The 27431-nt window shown below is 46.9% G+C and overlaps 1 protein-coding gene across 1 annotated transcript; it reads right to left on the bottom strand.

Moving 5' to 3' along the window:
- Positions 1–674: 674 nt before the first annotated feature.
- LOC119170746 (fatty-acid amide hydrolase 2-A) lies at positions 675–25958 on the bottom strand. The gene is made up of 7 exons (XM_075886789.1): positions 25731–25958; positions 16244–16463; positions 10879–11088; positions 5501–5620; positions 2820–2974; positions 1758–1853; positions 675–1490 (listed from the first exon to the last, which is right to left on the bottom strand). Exons 1-7 carry the CDS (start codon positions 25917–25919, stop codon positions 891–893), a joined length of 1590 nt encoding a protein of 529 aa, XP_075742904.1. The 5' UTR covers positions 25920–25958; the 3' UTR covers positions 675–890.
- Positions 25959–27431: the final 1473 nt, after the last annotated feature.

Here is a 27431-nt window from a genome sequence, read left to right as displayed (position 1 = left end):
ATGCGCGCATGAACGCACACATGTCCAGGAACGCACGCACGAACAAACAGCAAAACCTCGAAATCATTTTCCTCGCTGTTCAAGATTCTCTGCCAATGCCTGCGCGTCTCGCGTATGGCCGTGGTTTCAGATTAATTTCAGCCTTTCTCTATCTCTGCCGCATATAGCGGACGCTCGATGGTCATACAATGCGTGCGACGAGTGTCCAAACAGGCTAACCAGCTAGTTTCTTTTTAACACACTTTCAAGCATAGGTGAAAGCAACGTCATTGCTAAGGAGCAGTACCGAGAGCTGATTACTGTGAGCGCAGATGTATAATTGCTCAGTGCACGGCTCAATGTTGCGGTTCTGCGCACAATCAAACCATGCCAATATTTCGGGTTTGAGAAAATGAGAAGAATGATCCGATGCATGCTGCTAATTTTTTTTCGAAAGAAATGACTCATTATGTTCGAACGTTTAAATGTGCATTTTCAGTTCAATCGCACGCATGTTCGAGAAAGCCTGCTCCTCTCATGCTGTGTCAAGTCCACTGCATAGGTGCTCTGGTTCTGTGAATCTACAAAAGGCTACGCCATTTTACCTATATAGTCATCATCGCAGAAGTGTTGCAGGCACAACTAATCGTTATGCATAAAAAGGGACAATTTTCTTTTCAGACACATCACTAAAATTATTCACAGCAGAATTCAATGTTTTATTGCCATATAGCCTCTAGTAAAAATATGCTACGAATATTTGAACAAGTCCTCGTGATAAGTCATATGCGAACGTGGCAACTGAGTTTCGACGTTGTTCACTTTACGTGGCACAACGCGCAAAACCATTTGACCATGATTATTCTTCGAGGGTTTGCTCAGCCATAATAAATGGGTCCTTCGCTCAGTTTTCAAGGTCTTCGTCGAAGTTTTGCCGCAGGATCAATCCACCCACCAAAGCGTTTCTCTATTTCTCTGGCAACAGCAAGGCAAAGCCGGTCGTTTCCTCTCTTGGCAACGATCTGGACGCACAAGGGCAGATCGCCCGGTGATCGCATTACGGGACACACTGTCACGGGCACTTTGAACAAACTGAACAGAGCCGTCATGCCTGTTGAATCTAAAAACAGAAATTCCTGATTGTGAAACGGCGCAGCACTCGTGGAAGCAGGCAGAACGAGAACTCCATCCTCCCCCAGCATCTCCTCGAACCGATCGCGGGCGTTTTCTATGGACGCAATGAAGGCTTGAGCCTCTCGCTCCGAACGAAAGGGGTGAAGTGGAGCCACTTTCGACGCGACCAACGCCGCGAGTGTGTGCCGGCCAGCACCCACGAGGTGGCGCAGCAGTTCGGCTAGCGTGTTAAAACCGCCAGGCCTGAAAGTCTCGGCCAGTGGCGTGGGATTCTTGAGAGCTATAACCTTGAACCACTCGTCCATGCAGAATCGCATCTCCGGCAACTGCAGCAGATTCGCTTCAAGGCCGTGCTCAACGCTGAAGTGCTGGGTAACCTGTTCATTGCAAAGAGACAAAAAACGATGCGATAACGGTCTAGAAATAATTGAAGCGTTATAGCGTGAAAATTGATGTTTACATACACGCGAAACAGTCTCATAAATGTATGCTCAGTCAGGTGGCTATGCCACATGAATTCTGATAATCTGACTACAGATATTTGCTCTATCGCTCCCCACCCCAAATAAAATACACGTCTTTGTGTTTTTGCTTTTATGCAAATGGTTGAAGTGTTTGCACGAATGTTTTATGAAAGTACTAACCTGTCGAACTGCCAGGCGCATATCAGAGGTCACGCGGCTAATGTAGAGGCTCCCTTCTGTGTCCATGTAATACAACTTCAAAGACTTGAGATTGACCTGGAAAACCAAGCGAAATTGCAACAATGGTTTCAAAGGGCCATGACGCGGTTACCCTATAATTTGTGGTTTTCGCAAAAAAAATACATGTATACATATAGAAAGCCTATTGTGTCTATGCATATATCAAAAAATACTCTCTAACAATATATTTAAAGAACCAAAGTTGTTCGAAAATTCCAGTCTTACACTACGGCATCTCTCATTATCATACGGTGGTTTTGGGACGTTAAACCCAGCATATCAATCGATTAATCAATCAATCTCCAGCAATACTTCAGTGCGAAATCAGGCCTCGAATGAGCTGCGTCAACATATTTAGCTGGACAAAGTGGAGTCGTTGTGCGCTGCCAAAGTTTCAGCTGCTGCTACGCGATTAACTGAAATGCTGAGCTGAAGAAAGCTTACATGACTATTGCATACGCAGGACTGACCACGGAACGAAATCGTTTGCCGTAAATCAGACGCCCGCACAGCAAGGAGCTGTTTACTTCACGAAACCCCAGGTGGTCAAAATTTCCGGAGCCCTCCACTACGGCGTCTCTCATAATCAAATGGTGGTTTTGGGACGTTAAACCCCAGATATCAATGTTTACTTCACGGATCGTGGGTGCGCCACTGTTGTCAGACTATCTTGTTGCTCGCCCCTTTATAAGCATATAAGTGTTTGACCAAAAACGCTAAACTTTAGCCAGCTCGTTTGTGAACGCTGAAGTATAAGTCTACATAACACAAATTATGGCCAAACATTGGGTGTACTTCATCATTCAAGACCTGCATAAAATGAAAATTCGAAGAAATGAGTAGCTGCAAAAAAAAATCGTGAATTTTTAACAGGGTTCCTCGCTCCGAAGGCTGCTAAATTTTGACATGCAATTTATATAAATGATTAAATTTATTTTTTGTTGCATAAACCCTACTAATTTCCCTTCACTCGTCATAAAAAATAGTAAAAAGTTTCCGTACCTGTTCATTTAGCCTAAGCCTTTCCACCGCAGTTCCTGTCAGAACGTTCAGCATGAGCGGCAAGTCCTCTGCATACCTGGTCATTGGTCCCACGCAGTTGAACTGTGCCACGTTTTCCCCAAACTCTGGAATGAGACCAGTGTTTGGCACCACTCCTGCGAGTAGCATTATCAGATTGGAGATCATGAAAATGAGTAGAGCGTTGCGATCACCTGCTCATTTCAATTCGTTCTCTAAAACTGCAATGGTGTTTTCCAATGAACGAGTTATAGATGAAGCAACGACGTAATGCTACGAGTGAACTTCGAAATTAAATGAGGTGCGTAGTGCTAAGGTTTTGGAAGTTTCAAAAAGCGAACTTTTTTGCGCACAAGATTGGTTTTTAGCACCAAAACTCTTCCAGATCCAGCACGTCCTGCCTTCATCCTCCTCTTCATCTGCTACTTCGCTCTCACACACGTGCTCCGATTTGTCCGGCTTATAGCAACGGGGAAGAACAAAGTGAAGGAGAGATGTGAGACTGAAAAGGAGGACGAAGAAGGAAAGAAAAGTGCAGGTATGCGCAGAGAAAGAAAGACACAAGAAAAAAACAAGCAGTGGCAAAAAAGTTCCTCATAAAGCGCGATTCGTGCACGCGTGCTCACAATCCCATGGTGAGGGTCTTAACCACTCGGCTATGCAGGCACGCTGACAGATCATAGTATCTTTCGATGTACAAAGCTTTGCGCTACTTATGTCCTTGTCACACGCCAACACCAAATACCCTTAAACTCCACCAATGTAAAACTCCCCAATGGAATTCAACGCACATCGAGTTACGCCTACGTCACGGCAATTTTACAAGCTTTCGACAGAAGCCACAAGAGGCCCATCAGGCGCTGCAGTACCTTCTCCGCATGCAACGTTTGGCGTTTAATACATCTGAAAACATTTTTAATCATACGTGTGATAATGTAAACTATAATTTATTTGCACCGAAACAACAAAAATGTTTTGGCTTCTCTCACAGACGCGTACTCCTGCAAGCAAGTTGGCAGTATGCTGGCAACACTGTACGTTTGTTTTTGTACGCGTTTTCTCTACGTACGCCAATAGTCTAACACACAGATTTTTTTTCGACGAGCTTTTCGAAGTTGCGCTACCACGTCGATCACAATGTTGTTTACAATGTCGGATGAACACAGGTATCACGTTCAGTGTACAGAAGCCCTTGTTGCGGATGGGTCACACAACAGTTCGCGTGCAGTGCTGGCACGGCTACTGGTGTCGAAGAAGAAAGCAAACCTGCGTCAACCTTTATGGATTTTGGCAGTGTTAAAGTAAAATAAGGTGCCCCACAAAAAGAGCCGAACGAGCAGTAGAAATGCAAACAGCACAGTTTGCACAGATAAGATGACTGAAATGGACTCGGAGAAACTTTTTTTTAATGGCGACACGGTGGCGTATGCCAGGCATGCTATGTAGAGTAGGTACAGTTGCATGCCTATTTCTTTTTTTGTTACACGCACGTTATGAGCGAATAATGCAGTGGAAAACTTTTACTAGAAATATAATTCATTAAAGTGATGTTTCTCGTTTGAAGTCATTTTCGTAACTACAGATCTCTGGGGACAAGAGTACTCCCTTCCACCGCTAAGGAAGATCACCAAGCTTCCTTTGCGAAAAGCTTCGTTTAACTCCCATGACATAAAGAATACTGTGTGACACGGACCGCATCTCCGCTGTCGCGAAATCGAGGGACTTAAAAAGAAGTCCACGGATGCCCGTGTGACCAGCGTACTAGAAGAAACTTCATGCCTTTTTTTTTTTTTGAGATCACCAGTTGTATTATTCCCACTTCGGGTGGCAAGCGTATACCACAAAATGCCCGTGCGCCAACATACACTGTCGAACGGTGCAGGTGAGAAACGGGACTTGATGACAGTAAAATCAGAGTGTCCAGGTTTGGCCACTTTGCTCCAGTTCATCTGTTTTTCTCCCACTGGTGGCAGAGTAAGCACTGTGGCTTCTTTAGAGCTACTTTTTTGCTGCCTCCATTCAAGCAAAGTTATCAGTGCCCGGTGACTTCTCACCGTTTGTGGTTTTAAGTGTTTCCGAGGTGTTCCAAGGAGTTACCAGCACATGAGGTGTCAAAACACAAAAGCTAGTGCGCATTTCCGGTTCTCGAAATAAATTGCTTGGTACTTTCACTGCACAAAAGAAAAAAAAACCTTTCGAATACGTGGCTGGGACTTGTAGAATATTTTCAATGATGCTTCATTTTGCAAACAACAAATAAGTAAGGGGCCTTAAAATCGTAATTGAAAAGGAAGAGGGCATTCGAAAGTACTGCACATCATGGGATTTTTGAACTTAATGACATTTACTACAAGATAACAAAGTGATTGTTCGCGTCTCTTGAAATTATGCATTACTTCGTTTAACACCTTGAATTTCAACATCAGCAATGATTATGCAACTGAGTATAATTGATGGTTCGATCCCAGCAACGTTGATAATGAGCACTTTTTGGCTAATGTTCCCAATTTTAGGATATTTTACGTCTTTTTATCGGGCAACCCTGCTTGTTGTGCAATTTTGCCCTCATATGCACAACACTGTACCCTTCAGCTAGTGCTTGAGATAAGAAGGCGTGACTCAGTTTTTTATATCGCAACGAACACATGATTTGCATTTATCACCGGCGGTTGGCTTGTGGCCGAAGATTCCGCAGTAGGCAGATGGTATTCGCACGCTTCCCACGATGTCTGTTCCGAGGCCAATAAGGGATCCAGCCGCTGCCAGGAGACTTCCCTCTCCACCTATGGATTGAGAAAAAAATGAGCGGTGAATCAGCACCTCATGCTCCTTGGATGCAAAAGGCTGAATATATTTCCGGACTTATGCATCGTTCTTTGGATAATGAGCGATACTGTACGATTTTGTTTGGTCTAGATGTATCCTGTGTTGTTCTAATGCGGAGCACTTTAGTGATCATGGGCTATCGTCCTATGTGGTTTCATGTCATCTGGGGTCACTCCGCCGCGGTGGTCTAGTGGCTAAAGTACTCGGATTGACCCGCTGGTCGCGGGATCAAATACCGGCTACGGCGGCTGCATTTCTGGTGGAGGCGGAAATGTTGTAGGCCCGTGAGCTCAGATTAGGGTGCACGTTGAAGAACCCCAGGTGGTCAAAATTTCTGGAGCCCTCCACTACGGCGTTTCTCATAATAATTTGGTGGTTTTGGAACGTTAAACCCCACATAACAATCATCTGGGGTCACCTCCTGTGACCTCATGTTCCGCTTAGCGTGACGCAGACAGGATCATGTGTAGCATAGCCAGATATTTAGGTATATCAAGGTGGCAGGAACGGGAATTGAGGGTGAGGAAGAGGGTAGAGAATATTTCATAACATCGCAATTTATGTTCTAGTATAACCTAGCGTATTCTAATATAGCAAGGGGTGAAAAAGGAAAATAAGGGGGAGGTTTTGAGAAAGGTGATACGAGGTTGAGAGGAGTAGATGAGGAAGGGTACAAAGTAGTAACACAGTCGTGTATAGTATAAGGAGGCTGGAAAGAAAATTAAAAGTGAGGATTAAGGAAAGCAGCCGGAGAGAGGTCACCACTACATCTCAAATGAAAGTGTTATTTCCCACCATGGATGGTGAGCAGGATGAGCGTTTTGAACGCCAACGTTGCCGAAAAATAGGATAATTACTACTGCGCCCTAATTTCTGGAGCTTTCACATTGATTTCAACTTGATAATTTTTTACGAAGAAGCTACGATCTTTATATAGTCATTCTTGCATTTTAAAAATATTGTGGCAGTTTTTTTTTTTTGAAGTAGAGTAACAGCCCCAGATATCGCCTGCGGCTTTACCTTGTCTCCATCACGAAGACTGCGCCAACGCATGACTCGTGTCGAAAGAGAATATCCAGATGAATATTAACACAGAAGCAAGACACAAACATTAAGTAGCATTCGCTTTTACGCCTCCTAGTACACATTCATCATTTGACCCTACAGTCATACATATGCTATAATAATTGGTTATTTCATTAATTGGTTATCATCATTTGGTTATCTCATTAATTGGGTATCTCGTGCTTCCTGACCCACAGTCTAATAAACTATAACAGCACCTTCGGGAAAGTGTTTATTTCTTTTTTTCACGTGTATGTGAGTATCTACATATCACGCGCTCTTACTAATCTGGCTTTATCTTGAAATATGTGAACATCTTACGTTTCACTGTATACTTAGGTGTTTACTTTTGGTTTTTGGCTACTTTTGGTGTCAACATTTCGCATTATTCCTTCTGAAGAATTGTACGGTTGCGCCTACCTTCTTTTTATGTTTGTGTTTGTTTTATATAGTTTAGTGTTGTTTTGTGTTTGTTATTATTAACATTTTGGAACGTTTGCACAGGTTTCGTGTTGTTTAAAATGCGTTTCTTTGTACATTGCCCCCTGCTAGGGCCGCCTTTTGGGCCTGCAATAATCTGTAAATGAAATAAATAAATAAAATAAAATTTCATCTACCAGGAATAGAAAACAAATAGGCACATTCTGCAGAGTTTGGTGCTTAGCACTCGACAAAGTATGCACATGACAACCGGATTCAACCGTTCATAATGGGATCTGTTACTGCTTTCTTGGAACTTAACAGCATGACAATGTCATTTTGGCTTCGCTGTTTCCACCTAGAAGTTGCACTTTTGTATAAAATGACACCTCAGCCATTATATTATAACAAGTGGAGCGTTTTCTTGTATAAAAAGAATTCGGCAGATCCCACGTCCCTGAGAATAGACGTTATGCGAAGAATGCGGATGGAAGGTGATCGTGTTGTATATTTTTTAATGAGTGACTGGTCATGAAATGACGCTAAATATATGTACAAATGTTGCACACACAGATATATGTTGAAGAGTTGCGGATGTTTATAGAACCAGTAGTTTGTGCAACGATGCCAACTGTAACATGCGTATTAGCAACGTTAGAAGCTTATAACTGTAACATGCGTATTAGCAACGTTAGAAGCTTATATGAAGCGCTGATGCTAGCGACGATGCTGAACCTGAACACTGCTAAATAAACATCTTGAGCGCATGGCAACTAACCACAATTGACGTTAACCCGACGTGATGGCTGTATCAAAGGAGTACATATGTAATGCTTATAAAATTGGGTTGGCAGCACTGCAACCGCTATTGACGTTTTACGAAGATTAGCGTCTATGTGAAAAGTGGTTTCGAGATTTGGCGTAGCGCTGTGGTAAAATGCTTCATTACCACGCGGAATGCTTGGGTTCAATTCCAGCTGCGACCCTGACATTTATTCTTTGCATTCATCGAGTCGACGCTATGGATGTCAGGTATTCCTTAACGCTCACGCGTTAAAATTTCCCATGTGTGTTCTCGTCATTTCTGGGTGAATACTAACTGTCAATCACCTGTGGTACATACCCGCATACCAGCGGCACATACCCGCCCGTCATATTGCGCCACTGCCTGGCGGGAAGTGTTTGACGACATACGCGACGGCATTGTGACATTATACATGTCTTGACCAGCAAGTCATATTCGTCAAACCATCATACTTTCCCATGATAATTTTGGTTCTCGCCAAGTTAACAGATAAATTCAAAGTCGCGGAAGTTTGCTAAAAATGCTTCGCATTCAATAGAGACCAAGATCTAACTGTAGTACCTACGGAAACAACTACGGCATCAAATCTTTCAGTACACATTGAGTAGTACGAGTAGTTACTCGAGGTTTCCCCATTGTGTTGCGACAAATCAAGCCACCAAAGGTATTGCGGGCCCTGGTATAAGTGTTAAAATGAAAATTAGGCCGATGTGATAATAGCTGAAGACAGTGTAGACGAAACTATCTGCACTTCTAGCCCTTAAATTTCAAGTTTCAATGCCCTAGTAGTGTAGATGCAAGTTGCCGTGTTGAAGCCATATACCACAAACTGCACGTCATGGCACATTCTTCGAAGCGCTCTTTGTGCTTCCTTCTGCCTACTTCTGCGGGCCTACAAAAGTCCTTTCATATTTATGTAAAACAACCTGCAATAGTGTCCTTTTTACCATATCCACGCCATTCTTCACGCGTATAGTAACATACCCAGGTTCATCTGTTGTAGTAAGGTTTGTGTAACAATGCACAGTGTTAGGAGGGACCGCTTACAATTTTCCCATACCAGAAAATAGTGAACACTTAACCCTAGGAAACAGCAAAAGAGTTACACTATCTCCCACTAAAGGTAACCACGGGTAGCATGCGAGCAGTGCATGGGTCGACTCTAAGTTCCGTTTATCAGGGGTATCTTGCCCAATGTTAACGCGGCCTTGCAAGGAGAGCACACCATGAAACCAACGTAGTTCCTGTTGCTGCTACTCATCCCGAACTCTTGTTGTAGCCCGTAGCGCGGGAGCACGTGGGCTCATCGCTCGTCCATAGAATCTCGTTCCCCGACGCCATAACGTGAATGCTGAGAAATTCAATGGGGGAGGGAGATGGGGATGTCAGGGCCTCTTACACAGCCACTTTCGCAGGCCCGAACGCGCTTTCTAGAGGAGAGAGAGGGGAAACGTAATAAAAGAGAGAGGGTGAGGCGAGGCGCATGCGCTCAATGGGTGTGGACGTCATTATAGGGGAGAGGGGTAACTTAGGAGAAAAGATACAGGGGGAGGAGAAGCGCATGCGCAGTAATGGGAGTCACGCCGCACACCGGATTGAACTCCGCCATAAGCTGCTTCGCATCTGAAAATTCCGAAGGTTGTCCTTAGGTGTCTGGTAATAGCACCCGCACGTCGGCGAATCTCGGAGGGCATGTAAAAACACGTGGTTGAGATATGCTCCACGAGGTGCCACAACAATCCTAGCTACTCAAAGCTTTTGAATAAACTTCTTGATAAATTTCTTTACATTCGTTATCGTAACAGTTCATTGACCCCTGTTAAAAGCGAAGTTGTTCCCCGATGTGAGATATATTTAGTATAACGCTTACCTTGATACAGAACTATTCACTTCAATTTTCTTTTAATATTTAGTACAAATACTGGGAAAGAAAAAGAGAGTATCATTCAGCGAGAGAAACAAGTACGGCACTGCAGTCGTTTTTAACATCTGATGCCATCAACTCTGCCCCACCTATAGTTGGGCACACCTGTCCCTCGAAGAAAGTGCAAGTTATGACCACGCACGTTGTAGGCGATAATGGTGGTCATGGACCCAAGAACACCTCAATTTAGCGTTCTATTCATTAAAAGCCGTGAACCATATGCCGTCAGCTGTGAAGACCACATCTCTCGATTTCTTGTTTAAATGTATTCGTGGGCTAGATAGTAAGACATTATAACATACAGCAACGGACACCAGGAACCCCTGTGTGCGTGTTCTTTATGGAACCTGGTGTGTGCTGCCACATGTTCAATTTTTTGCCTATTTCACTTTTCTTCCATCACGACCCTCGTTGGCTTTCAGACTACACCAGAGTGTAGGCTGGGGGGGGGGGATGATTTGGCGATACTTTCTCCTTCCTTATACGTCTAACTTACGGAAAACACCGAGAACGCTCATGTTGGCCGACATTTATCTAAAACAAATCAAAACTAACAAACAATAATGCCAAGGAGGGTATTGAGGACGTTATTGAAGTAATTGTAATACAAATGTGAAGAAAGGAAAGTGGACGAAAAATAACTTGCCCTGGGCAGGGGACGAACATGCGACCTTCGAATTTAAAGGATCCTGCCAATGGAAAGCTAAGTTTTCGTCCTTTTTTTTTTCTTCACATTTGCATGACAATTGTTTCTAACAACATCCCCTTTACTCTCCTTGGCATGATTGTGTGTCACTTCTCAATAATATTGTGTAAACAAAGTGAGCCCTTAAATTCACTAGTCTTTCTTTCATCGAAAGAGAACGCAAGATCTGCTTTTAGAATGATGAGATAGAAGAAAGGTGAAAGCTGCTCATGACAAGACGAAACACACACATGAAGCTTACAGATGAATGCCGTGACCCGCAGTTGCCTATAGCAGATACGTGCAAGTCATATACCGCTGCTTCCACCGGGGCTTCGGCGGGTGTCGTGCGGGTTCCGCGTGCAGCCGTCGACCAAGTTGTACGACTCGCTCCACATGCACAGCTCGGGCACGTTGGTCAGCGCCAGTGGGATGGCGCCGGCTTGCCTCAAGGACGCCACGCTCGGGGCGTCCTCCACAGCGCGCCGCCCAAGCCAAAAGAGGGAGCCCGCGTCATGTCGCATGCCTGGGACGAGAACGAAGGCGTACAGCTTCAACTAATATTTCAGAAATACCACGACCCTCTTTACAAATCAGTTGTTGTTCTATGAAAATGTTATGAATCAGGTACGTACATGTTATCTGTGTACCTGATTACGTACCCACTACATCCGTACCCACTACTATTATATTGTCATGTAGAAGAAAGTCGGCGACATCGGTAGCGCAGCTGGTTGGAAGAGCGCGGGTGATCGCATAACGTGTCGCGTAGTCGGTCGCCACGGCAACCCATTTGTTCCCGGATGCAGAAGTGGGAAATGGCCCGAGAAGGTCGAGCCCTACGCGGTAGAATGGTTCAGCAGGGATCTCAATAGGGTTAAGAAGGCCAGCTGGAAGCGATGTTGGTCGTTTTCGACGTTGACAAAGGTCGCAGCTGGCAACATACTTTTGCACAGAGCGATATAGGCGTGGCCAGAAAAAACGGCGCCGGACGCGATCATAAGTGCGAGTGACTCCCAGGTGACCAGCGGCAGGTTCATCGTGAAGCTGTCGGAGAACATCTACACGCAAATGGGAAGGCACGACGAGAAGGCGGTCAGGGCCGTTAAGGCGCATGTTGTGGCGGTAGAGAACTCCTTCATGAAGGAAATACAAGTTCAGAGAAGTGGGTGGAGTAGCGGAACTCAGGCTTTCTATGATGGGAAGTAAATCCGGGTCGCGGCGTTGCTCAGAAGCGATATCAAGAAAGTCTGATATTGATAACACGCAAGCCTCCGTAGCTCTCTCTGTGGCGTCTGGTGGATCCACTGGATACCGTGACAAGCAGTCGGCGTCTTGATGGAGGTGACCAGATTTATACACGACCGAGAAGGTGTATTCTTGGAGGCGTAGAGACCAACGACCGAGACGTCCCGTGGGATCCTTTAGCGAGGAAAGCCAGCAGAGTGCATGGTGATCAGTTACAACAGTAAAACTGCGGCCGAAGAGGTACGGGCGAAATTTAGCGACAGCCCAAACAAGAGCAAGACACTCTCTTTCGGTGATTGAATAGTTCCTCTCGGCAGGGATAAAAGGCGGCTGACGTAGGCGATGACACAGTCACGTCCATGCTGACGCTGAGCTAAAACAGCACCAATTCCGTGGCCACTCGCGTCCGTACGAACTTCTGTCGGGGCAGTCTGATCGAAGTGGGCTAATATTGGCGTAGTCGTGAGGGCTGCAATGAGCGCCGAAAATGCAGCACTCTGAGGCGAATTCCAAGTAAATGGGACGTCTTTTTTAAGAAGCTCGGTGAGAGGCCGCGCAATATCGGCGAAATTTCGGATGAAGCGGCGAAAATAGGAGCACAAACCAAGGAAGCTCCGGACATTTTTATGAGAAGAGGGCACGGGAAATTGAGTCAATGCGCGAATTTTGTCCGGATCGGGCTGTACCCCAGATGCGTTAACGAGGTGACCAAGTACAGTTATTTCGCGACGGCCGAAACGGCATTTGGAAGAGTTCAGCTGGAGACCAGCGTTGCGAAATACTTGGAGAATACTGGACAGTCGCTCTAGATGGCTTGCGAACGTCGGTGAAAAAACAATTATATCATCCAAGTAGCATAAGCAAGTGGACCATTTGAAGCCGCGCAGAAGGGAGTCCATCATGCGCTCAAAGGTGGCCGGCGCATTACAAAGCCCAAACGGCATTACTTTAAATTGATATAACCCATCGGGGGTTACAAATGCTGTTTTTTCTCGGTCCCGTGGGTCAACAGCGATCTGCCAATAACCAGATCGAAGGTCAATGGACGAGAAAAACTTTGCGCCATGAAGGCAGTCAAGGGCGTCATCTATTCTTGGTAAAGGGTAAACGTCCTTCTTAGTGACCTTGTTGAGATGTCTATAGTCGACGCAAAACCGGCATGTGTTGTCCTTCTTCTTGACAAGCACTACCGGGGATGCCCACGGACTAGATGAGTGTTCGACGACGCCTTTGGCGAGCATTTTCTCGACCTCTTTCTGGATGACAGAGCGTTCGGCGGCGGAGACGCGGTAAGGGTGGCGATGAATTGGGTTGGCATCGCCGGTGTTGATGTGATGGGTCACAACTGATGTCTGGCCTAAAGGGCGGTTGTCAAGATCGAATATGTCCGCATAGGATGTCAACAGACGGTGGAGGTCTTGTGCTTCGGAGGGCGAAAGATCTGGCGCTATCATTTTGGCAATGTCAATGCTTGACAGGTTGGGCGCAGTGAGCAAGTTGACATGCGGAGTAGGTTGCTGAGCCGACAGTTCAGAAATATCACACTCTTCATATTGCACATCATATTGCATCACGGCGCTCCTCGACAGCTCGTTACTGACCAAGGCCGATACTTTTTATCTCGCGTCGTCCAGGATATCGTACGTTCCTGTTCCACGAACCACAAGTTCACAACGGCATACCATCCACAAACTAATGGACATACAGAGCGCCTGAATCGCACTATCACGGACATGTTGTCAATGTATGTTTCTCCAGACCACCGTGACTGGGACGCAACGTTACCCTACGTCACCTTCGCTTACAACTCCTCCAGACATGACACCGCAGGCTATTCCCCGTTCTACCTTCTTTATGGACGGGAACCCTCTCTGCCTCTTGATACACTCCTTCCCGCTGGTTCAAGCTCCCCTGTCACATACGTCCGCGATGCCATAGAGCGAGCCGACGCAGCACGACAGATTGCCCGAAAACGACTCATGCTTTCTCAAGCCTCTCAGAAAGATCGATACGATCGTCACCACCGTGAAGTTTCGTATGCACCAGGTTCTCTCGTACTCTTGTGGACCCCATGTCGTCACATCGGCCTCTCCGAAAAACTTTTATTTCGCTATGACGGACCATACAAAGTCCTTCGCAAGATCAGCAACCTCACCTACGAGATACAGCGAGTCGTCGACGAAGCGCACTCAATGCCACCACCATCCACTGTTGTGCACGTCGTAAGACTGAAGCCTTATGTGTCACCCAACACTCCCCTTTCGTGACAAGCGCCGGGTCGGCGCTTTAACGCCGCGGGGTAGTGCCACAAGGCAGTAGTGGGATTGGGGCATAAAGCGGTAGAGGGTCCCTGGCTAAAAGAGAAGACTACGAAGTGGATATAGACTGGTTCCAGCCCGCCAGTGCGCCAGGCATTGTCATCGCGTGTAATCGTTGTAAATATCTGTAAATATACGTTTTCTTGTATGATTATATACAGAGATGGCAGATGCGGAAAGGCAGGGAGGTTAACTAGAAAGCAAGTATCCGGTTTCCTGCGTAGAAAATGGGAGACAGAAAATTAGGGAAGAAATATGAGAGAGGGAGGGAGTGAAGCGGAAACACACACACACTGGAACGTCAAAATTGTTCGACGAGGCGCACCACTTTCAGCCTGTTATGCTGCTGCTATTGCCTGTGGTAATGCATGATCAAATTAACGTTGAAGCTAACACAATGACGCCAAGCAAGAAGATTGATGCTTAGAAGACATGGATACGATGTTTGTTGAACAGAATAAAATTTTCATTGATTTCTGAACGATTGACCTACATAAATTGAGGTATCTGGGGCATAGTTTTTTCGACTAAGTTGCTTAGTAGTGGCGTTGGATCCGCCGACCAGGACGAATTTTTCAGCAACTAAGAAGCTTTTTTTTTCTCAGAAATCCGCACGAATCCTTGTGGCTTCATGCTAAATACGGGTGGTTGTCTTATCTTTTCACAGTTTATGGCCAGCCCCCCCCCCCCCGCCCCCCGGTTTCTATATTGACTGATAATAGTCAGCTTTGAATGCTAGATATTACAGGCACAAGCTCCGCACTGCGCTGGTACTACAAATCAGCTCTGCCGAAAATGTCACAAATTATGTTATTCTGAAGCAGAATTGCGAGTTAGGCAAGTTTGGCGTAGTATAATATGACATCTTGACATTCCTTGCCTACACGCGTTGAGCATTTGCCATCGATCTCGGATGTGATAACAGATTGTTAATTTTAGGGGCGAAGCTCCTTAAGGTGTGGGTATGTTTATCCCTTCTATGTAGCGGGAGTACGTAACCACCCGTGGCACATACCCGCTCTATAGCGGGTATGTGCCACAGGGGATGCGAAATGGGAGGTGGCGCTACTTGGAGTGTTCACTAGATCGATGCACGGATGAACGGACGGACAAACAGACTGGCAGACTGACGGACGGATGGATAGGCGCGCGGGCGTACGGACGGGTGGATGCACGACCAGAAAGGTAGACACACAGAAAGATGAATGGATGGACTCACGAACGAACGCGCGGACAGACGGACGGACGCATAGATGGACGCGCGGATGGTCGCGCGGACGGACGGAAGCTAGAATGAATAGACGGATAGAAGCACGGATGGGCTGACGGACGCTTCGCCCCACTCATCATCATTCACTCCGTGGATATGCTGTGATTTTTTCTTACGCTATGTCTTTCCGTATAACGTTTTTACAAAAAGGTTTCGCAATCGCAGTTACATGTGTGCCTAATTAGGAACTATTTAGCTGCAGATTTTTTACAAAGTCTGCCTAAACATACCAGCCCAGGCATCGAAGAATAAGATGAAACTGAAGCACACAACATCGTGTGCTTGCAGTCTCCTTTTTCTATTTTTGATGAGTACGCATAGAAAAAAAAACACTTCAATTTGAGTTACGCGAACCATACCATGTGGCCACAAACGGTTTTATGCAAACAAATGTCACTATACAATGGCACAACGTATCCCCTTTGTTCAAACGCAATATGAATAGAAAATAGTTAAGCAGTGACCATCATTGTCACTGTTGCACGCATCTAAGAATTTCCGAGGTATTTATTTAACGGGTGCAATACTCCCGTTCACCCTCCCCCCCCCCCTTTTTTTTTCTTGCTACTAGTCTGGAACACAAACTCCTGAATACTACTTAAAAAGAAAAAAGTGGCTGGTTGATTTCGGCGGTTTTTTAGTGGTAACATAAAGCCAACAGCGCGGTCAGTTTAATGGAACTCCCTGTGGATTGTTCAACTTCCCTAGCCTGTAACGCTTTACCACACGTAAAGAATAGCAGTACTCCATATATGGCCTCTACCAGCCCCTGCAAACATAGCGATTGCCGTTATGGTCTCGCTAGCAATGAATGCGTTCTTGGTTTTCCGGAATTGCCAAGTAACCTCTGATGGCAATGCTGTTTTTGGAAGTGAACGGCAGTCCCAGAAGAGGCTTTTCTTCGATCATTTGGCTCGCGCTCATGCTTCCTGATGCCACCAGCTTATCCACCTCCGCGGCATCCTTGAGGGCCTCTTCGAATCTCTCCTCGACGACAGCGTTGATAATGGCCTGCACCTTCCGGATGCGTCTTATGTATGCCGACACAAGGTCCACGCTCTTCACCTGCATGAACGAGGGACAGGACGGTTCTATAATTGCTACCATTCTTCACTTGTTTCCGTTGTTTATCCAGATAATAAATCATCCAATGCATTTCTCTTGTGATAAGCAGCTGCTAAATTTCTGACAAGGTGTCCATCCCCCCCTCCTATCGGCACATCAACAGCACAACACAGACAGTAAACGTACGAAAGAGGGGAGTAGACCTGATGTAGCGTGTTAAGTTAGGCCAAAGGAAGCGTACTCGATATCAGGCGGCATTATGAGAATAACACTTGCAGACGAAAGTCACATTTGCCATTGATATATATATATATATATATATATATATATATATATATATATATATATATATATATATATATATATATATATATATATATATATATATATATATATATATATATATTGTCGCAGTGCAACGCGAACAAAAGATGACAGCAGCTTACGGCAGCGAAAAGAGCGTATTCAGGATCAGCTGTACAGCAAGATGCCTGCTTCGTTGTCGTCCCCGAACAACCACCTGACCCACTAGCTGGAATCTATGAAACACTCCTATCACCGTTCTTTTTCATATAAACACGTGTCACTTGCCCCTCCTTATAAGAGCATCGCCCCGATGCTGATTCAGACGCACAGTATTTTTTTGAACGTGCAGTCAGTCACTCACATACGGCTTTATACGCACTACATGAACAAGTTCAGGCTGGTGCTGGCGACGCCTCGGGCATTGGGGACTGTCGGAGACAACCTCGTAGGTGACGTCACTTAGCTGGCGCGATACTCGGTATGGCCCGAAATATCGCCTTAGCAGCTTCTCGGACAGTCCACGTTTTCGTACGGGTGTCCAAACCCACACTCTGTCACCGATTTTGTACGTTACAATTCTATGGCGAGCATTGTAGCGGCCTGCGTCGTAGTCTTGTCGCTGGTGGATCCGTAAGCGGGCGAGCTGTCTAGCTTCTTCCGCGCGTTCAGTGAACACGTCAGCGCCTGTGTCGGTAGCGTCCCATTGATGTGGCAACATCGCATCCAGCATAGTCCGTACCTCCCGTCCATGAACCAAGCTGAATGGAGTCATGCGAGTCGTCTCTTGTTTAGCCGTATTGTATGCGAACGTGATATAGGGTACAATCTCGTCTCAATTCTTATGTTAGACATCCACGTACATCGACAGCATGTCTTCAATCGTCTTGTTGAGGCGCTCCGTTAGTCCATTTGTTTGCGGGTGGTACGCAGTGGTCTTACGGTGAGTTGTTCCACTATGCATGAGGACGTGGTCTAAAATAGCTGCCGTAAATGCTGTTCCGCGGTCCGTGATCACGATAGTCGGAGCACCGTGGCGTAGCACAATATTTTCTATGAAAAATCTCGCCACTTCCACGGCGGTGCTCTTTTGGATAGCTTTTGTTTCGGCATACCTGGTTAGGTAGTCTGTTGCGACTATAACCCAGCGATTCCCTGCAGTAGAAGTAGGAAGGGGTCCTAAAATATCCATTCCTACCTGTTCAAACGGTGTACATGGAACCTGAACTGGTTGCAGCTGACCGGCGGGTCTCTTTGGAGGTGACTTGCGTCGCTGGCAATCGATGCAAGTGTGAACGTGGTGCTTGACGGCTGCTGTGAGTCGTGGCCAGTAGTATCCCTGCTGTACTCTTGCCAATGTGCGAGTGTAGCCTAAATGGCCAGACGTCGGCTCATTGTGACATGCTTGGAGCACTTCAGTTCGAAGGGGTGCAGGAATAACGAGCAAATAGGGAGCTCCGATGGACGAAAACTTTCTCTTGTAGAGGACGCCATTGCGTAAGTAAAACGACGATAATGTCCTTGCAAAGACTTTCGGTGCCCTCGAAGAACGTCCGTCCATGTAATTAATCAAATCAAGCAATTCAGGGTCACTTCGTTGTTGTTGAGCAATCGTGGACGCGTCGAGAACACCAAGGAAGGCCATATCGTCGTCGTCAGAAAGAGAAGCTGACTGTACTGGTGATCGAGACAGGCAGTCGGCGTCCGTATGGCGCTTCCCAGACTTGTGTATGACCGTCATATCAAACTCTTGTAACTTCAGACTCCACCGTGCTAATCGGCCGGTTGGATCTCTTAAATTAGTCAACCAACACAGGGAATGATGGTCACTTATAACTTTGAAAGGGCGGCCATACAAGTACGGGCAAAATTTCATAACTGCCCAGACCACGGCGAGGCATTCTTTCTCAGTTGTTGAATAATTGGCCTCGGCGCGTGTTAGCGTCCTGCTTGCGTAGGCGATCACTCGTTCCGTGTCTTCTTGCCACTGCACAAGCACAGCTCCTAGGCCTACATTGCTTGCGTCAGTGTGAAGCATTGTTGGCGCTTGTTCGTCGAAGTGAGCAAGCACTGGAGGTGTTTGAAGACGTTGGCGGAGGTCATTAAACGCTGCTTGCTGTTCGTGATTCCACTCAAAGGTGGCGTCGTCTCTAGTAAGGCGAGTTAACGGCGACGCAATCCGTGCGAAGTCGGCGATGAACCGGCGATAGTAGGCGCATAGGCCCAGAAAGCGCCTGACAGCTTTCTTATCGGACGGTACTGGGAACTGTGTCACGGCCGCAAGTTTTTCGGGATCAGGTCGAACGCCGGTACAGCTGACGACATGACCAAGAAACAGCAGTTCTTCAAAACAAAAGTGGCATTTCTCTGGTTTCAATGTAAGGCCTGCGGAGCGTATGGCTCGTAAAACAAGTTCTAGCCTCTTGAGATGCTCGTCAAATGTCGGGGAAAACACTATGACGTCGTCTAGATAAACTAAACAGGTCTTCCATTTTAACCCTGAAAGTACAGTGTCCATGAGCCTTTGAAAAGTAGCGGGCGCTGAGCACAGACCGAACGGTAGAACTTTAAATTCATATAAACCATCCGGCGTCACAAAAGCGGTTTTTTCACGATCTCTTGGGTCTACCTCGATCTGCCAATATCCACTTCTGAGGTCCATTGAAAAAAAGTAGCGAGCGTTTCGAAGCCTATCGAGGGAGTCATCAATACGTGGAAGCGGATACACATCTTTCTTAGTCACTTGATTCAGCTTCCTGTAATCCACGCAAAAACGCAGGGTACCGTCCTTTTTCTTAACTAATACTACAGGCGATGCCCACGGGCTCTGTGATGGCTGAATCACATCATCTTCAAGCATTTTAGCGACTTGTTGCTGTATCACTTCCCGTTCCTTTGGAGCCACACGATAAGGATTCTGGTGTATAGGCCTTGCAGCGTCGTGGGTAATTATTCGATGTTTTGTTAGCGGCGTTCGACCGACCCGTGATGTCGATGAAAAGCAGTCCTTGAATTCGGCTAGCAGCTCAAGAAGTCTCGTTCGTTCGTCCCTTGACAACGTAGTACCAACGTCAAGATTGGGTAGTGATTCTTCTTGAGGTGCTTCGTCTAGGCCCGATAAACTGCCTTGGATTTCTGCAGTAGTGTCAAAGTAAGCGACGGCTGTACCCTTCGGGAGATGTCGGCGCTCAGTGCTGAAGTTAGTGAGCAGCAAGTTTGTGCGTCCAGCAGTGACAGTGACAAGACCTCGAGCAACTGAAATACCATGGCTAAATATCAGTGAGCTTATTTGGTCAGCAATGCCGTCGCCGTCAAACGGCTCATCCCCTGCCACCGAAACAAGCGTACACGATCGTGGCGGGACGACCACATCGTCATCCGTCAGACGCAAAGGCCCTGAACAAGACGTATGTCTCGGCTCTGAACAATCCACTAAAGTAGGGCTGTTGTTGTGAAATGTAATGACACTGTCAGGGATGTTGATCACGGCGCCATGTTCTCTCAAGAAATCCATTCCGATAATCATGTCTTTACAGCATGAAGCGAGAACGACGAACGTCGCCACGAAAGTAGAGCCACCGATGTCGAGCCTTGCTGTGCACATTCCGACAGGCATCAGTAATTGGCCGCCTGCTGTCCTTAAGTGAGGTCCCGTCCACGCTGTCTTTACTTTCTTGAGGCGTACGGCAAGGTCATCACTGATAACAGAGAAGTCAGCCCCGGTGTCGACTAAAGCTTTGACTTGCTGTCCATCCACAAGAATGGTAAGGCCTGGGGTCACAGTTTCGTCGGTATTACGTCTTGTCGGCTTTACAGCGTCCTGAGGTCGGAGTAATGGGGGCTTTTTTTCTTCGTCTTGACAGCCTGCAACCTTACCCCCTGAGGTCGCCGCCTTCAGTTTCCCCGGTGTGGGCTGGGTGACCTCGCTCCTCTGGTGTCGGCAAAAGTGCGGCGCTGCAACGAAGGTGACTGGGCAGGAGAAGGAGAGCGTGGTCGATGTCGGAAGACCGGCTCGTAATCAGGTATAGCCTCGTCATCATTGTTACGGCGGCCGTCGAATAGGTGTCGAGGTACCGGAGGTCCTTGAGAACCGACATCTCCACGGCGGGATACGTACTCGTTGGCATGTCGTATGTCATACCGTGGCCTGAGAGGGCGAGACGGATCGGCGCGGTGCCAGCAATAGCGGGCTATGTGGCCTACACCTCCGCAGTTGAAACAAAGTGGACGCCTGTCGGCAGTGCGCCAGGTGTCTGTTCGGCGAAGCTGTGGTTGCCGTGATGACTCCTCACGCGACGAAGACCATGGCAAGCCAGAAGACGACTGGTCGTATGGGGGCTGGATGGATGGGCGCCACGATGTCTCCCCCTGTGGTGGTGACCAAGGAACAGTTGCAGGTGGGGGGTAGTATGAAGGCGGAGCGGGTGGGGAGCTTCGAAGGGCGGCGGCGTACGTCATGGGACGTTGTTCGGGGGCAGGATCAGCTGTCGAGAATGCTTGGCGGATTTCGTCACGGACGACTTGAGCGACAGATGCCATGGGTGTGTCCACTACTGGAGTCCCCAGCCTTTGCAATTCTTCACGAACAATCTCCCTAATCATGTCACGTAAGGAGCTATGACTGTCAAACGTCAAAGCGGCGGCCTGAGTTTGGGGACTGCTGCACAAGCGGTCATATTGTCGGCAGCGTTGGTGAAGGGCCCGCTCGATAGCCGACACTTCTTTGATGAAGTTTTCTACAGTGGTTGGCGGGTTGCGCAGAAGTCCGGCGAACAGCTGCTCTTTCACGCCACGCATGAGGTAGCGCAACTTCTTATCTTCAGTCATCTGCGGGTCAGCCCTCCGAAATAAACGTGTCATGTCTTCGGCGAACATGGCGACCGTTTCATTGGGTTTTTGGACCCTTAGCTCTAGTAGTTGGTGGGCGCGGTCACGTCTGTCGACATTGGCAAAAGTTTCAACCATCTTCTGGTGAAAGTCGGTCCATGTGGACAGGTTGCCTTCTCTGTTCTCGTACCAAGTACGAGCGCTGTCATCGAGATAGAAGTAGGTCCGGCCGAGCTTTTCCTGAGCAGACCAGTGGTTGATCTTCGCAACACGGTCATAGTGGTCTAACCAGTCTTCTACATCTTCGTGTGCGCCACCACCAAAGCGTTTAGGCTCCAGTGATTGAAAAAACGTTACCTGGGATGGAGCGGGAGGACTGGTGCCGAGAAGTACAGGCTGGGGGCTGGTGTTAGCCATTTCTAGATGTCCGGTAGAGGTTTTCTGCGAGGGGTTGCAGTCTGGAGGAATACCTCGTAGCCGACGACTGAATCAATGGACAGGGGTTGCAGTAGGCACGTCCGGGCTGGATGAACGGCTCCCACTAGGAGTGTGAAGCATCAAGTAGTGTCACGGCCCAGCTCCTCCACCAGTGTCGCAGTGCAACGCGAACAAAAGATGACAGCAGCTTACGGCAGCGAAAAGAGCGTATTCAGGATCAGCTGTACAGCAAGATGCCTGCTTCGTTGTCGTCCCCGAACAACCACCTGACCCACTAGCTGGAATCTATGAAACATTCCTATCACCGTTCTTTTTCATATAAACACGTGTCAATATATATATATATATATATATATATATATATATATATATATATATATATATATATATATATATATCTGTCTATCTATCCATTCATCCATTCATTTGTCTACGTCTGTATGCTGTCGTGGTTCTCTTGTTAAGTGGGTAGTTAGCAAAAAAAACGCCCCGCCGCGGTGGTCTAGTGGCTAAGGTACTCGGCTGCTGACCCACAGGTCGCGGGCTCGAGTCTCGGCTGCGGCGGCTGCATTTCCAATGGAGGCGGAAAGGTTGTAGGTCCGTGTGCTCAGATTTGGGTGCACGTTAAAGAACTCCAGGCGGTCGAAATTTTCGGAGCCCTCCACTATGGCGTCTCTTATAAGTTATAAGCATAAGGTGGTTTTGGAACGTTAAACTCCACATATCAATCAATCATCTTAGCAAAAAAAGAAAGAGAGAGAAATGGAGTGAGTTTATTTACAAGAGGGCAGAGAGAAGGGTTTAAGTCACAGTTTGCTCTATCCTGCTACTCAGCAATGGGTAAGGGGGACAGAGAAGCAAAAACTACGCCCTCTTCCACTAAATAGTACTATGTGTAGATGCGAAACGGCGGGCGCTAACGCTTACTCTTGTGGCGACGTTAACGCTGGCACTCGTCACGGTGCTGCGCAGGAGAGACACTTGGGGAGGCGAAAAACACGCAGTGATGGACCCGTGTTTCCTACTGGAACGTGCCAGTTGCTGCTAATGAACAGTGAGAAACAGAAGACTCCGACTGCATACAAAGACCGGCAGCCTGCTTTTGTTCACCGCTCACGGTGCAAATTTTCGATGCCTAAAACGCACAGGAGAAATCTCCCACCCGCACTAGCTTGGAGCTCAAGATCCAGTGACTATAAAAAGAGTATGGCTAGTTGACGATTATGCTTGGCGAGCAGTCAGTTTTTTTTTAATCAAAAAACTCTCTAGCAGACGCTGCCTGCGTCGGCGTTGCGAGGCGAAAGAAGGGCAGCTTAGGAGAGGAAAGAATTAAGTTGTGCATGAGTAGTGTGAGTGTGGACACTGACGCTGTGAGACATGCACCCCAGCAAGAGATGCTGCGCATCAAAGGAGGGATGTATGGTGATGGCAAGCCAGGAAGGGGAAAATAGTCCCGTCACGTCTGGGGAACTCTAACGCGTGTATCTAGTCGAGTGGCTTGTAAGAACGCTCCTGTTGCCGCTCCTATAAAAACATTTGCGCTGTTCACATCATGTCAAGGATTTAACGACACCTCATCAGTAAATGGTGTGCTATGACGTAAAATATATGTTCCAGAGCTTCTTTTACCTAACAGTGAGAACAAATGAGACCTTTGTCACTGAAGTTAATTACTTGGGCATAAATGTATCTGGTGGGCAATGTAGCGAGCGATGGAAAGTAACCTGATACGTGTCACCTCAAGAGACAAGTAGAGAGCAAAGTAGAGAGCAACAGATGACCGCTGATCGTTAAGGGTAACGCAATGAATTCCCAGCGGGAAAAAACAAGTTAGGTGGGCCGATGAGGTGAAAGATTTCGCAGGTATAACGTGGCAGCAGAAAGCACAAGACTGGGTTGATTGGCTGATCATGGGAGAGGCCTTTGCCCTACAGTGGGCGTAGTCAGGCTGATGATGGCAGTGTCTGTTGCGATGTTTCGCTTTAGTTCCTGAGTCAAACAGAAGCTAATATACAGGTTCTTTTCATACAGTCACCATTGCCAACGTCCTGGTTCGTTCCAGTATTCGAATGTGCAGTTGCCCATTACGTGCCAAAGCAATGCGTCAATGCCTAATCGCAAAAACACAATGCGCATTCACGAGCCATTATTTGCAGTTATTATAATTTCAGCGTCCATTTCTTCATTCCACATTAAGCCACTCTGAGCAGCTATCCAATGAAGAGTGATACGACAGCCAATATTTGTAGTAACGTCGAGAAGCTGTGCGGTTGCTCTAGATAAAGTATAATGCGAGCCTCATGCAGCCGATGGTTTGAATAACAGGTTTGATATCACAAAATATCATCTCTCTGTTGAAAGATAATGTATGACCTCCTAGACAGCAACAACGTGTGCACCAGTTACTTTGGTTGTGTGGTCTACTTTGATACGTCGAGCGATAACTTTTTGTGGGATGGAAAAGGCTGTCGCGGGGGTATGCTTTGTGGCTGACCAATCGGTGCATATTTGCACAGTGCCATAAAACGTTGGACAAATGTGATTTAGGGTCAGTTGTTCGAGGCCATTTGATCATCATGAGCCGCCATTTGAAAGGCTGCCATGATGATCAATTGGTATGTGCGTTGCACCACCGGCGTGGTCTATGAAACCTCGAAGTCGTGTGGCAAGCAGACAAATTCGCCACTGCGTCAATGACAGAATGAGGGAGCACGCTAACAATTCGAACAAATACATTGCAAATGTTTCTGACCATTGCAAATCTTACGCATGTGGTCCAAGGTTCTACAATGTTGTTTGCCGTGGAACTTGCATTTTTATAGTCATACTGTTATGTCCTTTTTAAACGAATTTACTATACGGTGAGTTGTTGTTTTGACATAGAAACCATTGTGAGCAGCGCAACTAAACAGAACACACGAGGAAGAACATACGTCTCGCCCTTCTCGTGTGTCCTGTTCAGTTGCACTGCTCACAATGGTTGCTATGTCTGAGTGCTCTGTAGCCTGCCGGATGTCACTTTGGCACCTGCGCGTTTGGAGCAGTATGTACTGTATTTGGCCAACTTTACATTAAAGTTGTCGACAATAATATCTGTGATATTATATCCCACAACAACCATAAGGTTATCTGAGACGTCGTAGTGGAGGACTTTGGAAATCTTGACCATCTGGTGTCCTTAGTAGACGGGCCTCTACCATTGCGCCTCCGTCGATATGCGACCACACCAGCAGAGATTGAACCCGCGATGATCGGGTCAGCAACGGAGGAGCCTAGTCATTGTTTTACCACGACAGACCATCAAAGTTGCTCGTAGAAAAAAAGAAAGGCGCCCATGGTCTGTGTTACTGTGTGTCCGGGTTTTTTTTTTTTTGCCTTCATGTTACACCACTATTAATAGCAAGCACCTACACGCGCCCCAAAGCAAGCACTTTTGCAAACCACAGTTGCTGTGCTGCATTGCGCTATACACTAAAAAAACATTTTACATTTACATAGGCGTAGTTTTAACTGTGCGAACAAACTCACGCTTAGTGCTTCGGCAGCCATCAGAAAGAAGCAGCCCTTTAAACAGTGTTAAATTGTGGACTAGTTTTTTTTTTTTTTTTGAGCGAGCGTGATGTCTCGTCTGTGCACTTATTTCATGGCCTATAATACGAAACAGTTTTGAACGCAAGGCAAGTTTTCAAGCCACTTTACCTTGCCATTTCTAATGTCGGCAGCAAGAGACGCCGCCGAACGAAGAAGCAGCTTGTCGGTTACAGGTGGAAGTTGTAGAGGGTTTTTCCAGAAGAACCACAAAGCAAACACAACCCTGGCCACAATGCACCGCAAGAATGTGCCCAACTCCCGTAACAGCTCACGACAACTTACTAATACGGTAGCCATTGCACGAACAACGCTGTATACAAGAATATGCCCGCCTATATACACGCTTCCCACTTCGAGCTATCTCGCTTAGGTTGTGTTCGAAGGCTATTCCTTATCAGCCACACTCAGAGACTCCGGAAGTATATCTGAAGTGTGGGCGCGACGTTTGTGTTTGTGGGAAAGTATATATATATATATATATATATATATATATATACCTTCGCACAAAGGCTGGAAAAGGAGGGGAGGAGGGGTCGTAGCAGCTTTCAGTGGTGCGCGCGGGGGGGGGGGCATGCCCCTTGGTTTCTAATCTGTGGGGGCGACGGACGGCCCCCACTGCCCCCAATGTTCTGGAGTTCTGGAGCCCCTGGTTACACTCACTGTCTCGTAGATAACGCGCAATACAGGGTCACACAACGCCTATAGGGAGTCTCAAAAATAGACGGACGAACTTTTTAGCCCCGATGTAGCAGAAAAGATGACCAAAGTGTTGAGAGCCCTTTTACTAACAATTCTACCTGCACTGCGCTCAGTGTACGCATCCTAACTGCAGCTGGTATTGTTTCAAGCGCAGCTCACTAAAATCGAAGACAGTCTTTGCGTACCGTAGACACTTTATTCAATCTCTCTCTTTCTCTCTCTATGTATATATATATATATATATATATATATATTTCGAAATACCACGGTTCAGCTGACGCTTTATTCAAGCAAAACAGCAAGATGGCGCCCATGATGAAGAAGAACGAAAAGAAGACTGATGATGGTTATTGACAGATGAGGAAGATGAACTCCAATGAATTCTTACACTAATTTCCCCCGTCGACCGAAGCGGCCAGCCTGGCTGCGAATTACGCTGTGGAACGCATACGATAGGGCTTGAAACGCGAAACGTGCACAATCGCTGTCCCGCAGCAGCGTTGGTCAGCGGGGGCATGAACAGGTGTGATACGGTAGTTCATCGGTGAGGTCTGTTCGACAACTTTGTAGGGGCCAAGATAGCGCGACTCAAGCTTCTCGCACATGCCAGGCATTCGTGCTGGAGTCCACAGAAGTACATCGTCGCCAGGGTGGTAGAGAAGGACGCGGTAGGTGGCATCGTAATGATGTTTGCGATCTTCTTGGCAAGCTTCGGTGTTCACACGGGCAAGACGACGGCATTGAGCAACACGGGAAAGAAACTGATCGCAAACGAATGGTGAAGAGTTTACGGGCCAGAAAAGAACGAAACGTCGAGTGGTGATGTCGGTTGGCGTCCGTAAGCGTAAATGAAGAATAGCCTGTGGTTCGTTGACCTGACGTATTACATGCATACGTGACAAAGGGAAGTATTGCATCCCAACTGCGATGATCCGGTCGAATATACACGGACAGCATGTCACACAGCGTGCGATTAAATCTTTCCGTTAGGCCATTGGTTTGTGAGTGATAGCTAGATGTTGTTTTATGAACTGTTTTTGATGCTTGACGAACTTCACTGAGGGTGCTTGAAAGAAATGCCTTGCCCTGGTCGCTCAAAAGAACACGAGG

The sequence above is a fragment of the Rhipicephalus microplus genome, chromosome 2, assembly GCF_043290135.1.
Source record: "Rhipicephalus microplus isolate Deutch F79 chromosome 2, USDA_Rmic, whole genome shotgun sequence".
In the NCBI taxonomy this organism is placed as follows: Eukaryota; Metazoa; Arthropoda; class Arachnida; order Ixodida; family Ixodidae; genus Rhipicephalus; species Rhipicephalus microplus.
Note: the sequence above shows the minus strand (reverse complement) of the source record. Positions and strands in the feature narration are given on the sequence as shown.

What these genes read in the sequence shown, in the direction of transcription:
- LOC119170746 (XM_075886789.1), bottom strand. Translation starts at nt 25,919, where the DNA reads ATGGCTACCGTATTAGTAAGTTGTCGTGAGCTGTTACGGGAGTTGGGC. An exon ending in GGCTTAGGCTAAATGAACAG is followed by an intron (nt 1,854 to 2,819) that starts GTACGGAAACTT and finishes TTGGTTTTCCAG; the next exon opens with GTCAATCTCAAGTCTTTGAA. An exon ending in TGCGCCTGGCAGTTCGACAG is followed by an intron (nt 1,491 to 1,757) that starts GTTAGTACTTTC and finishes TGCAATGAACAG; the next exon opens with GTTACCCAGCACTTCAGCGT.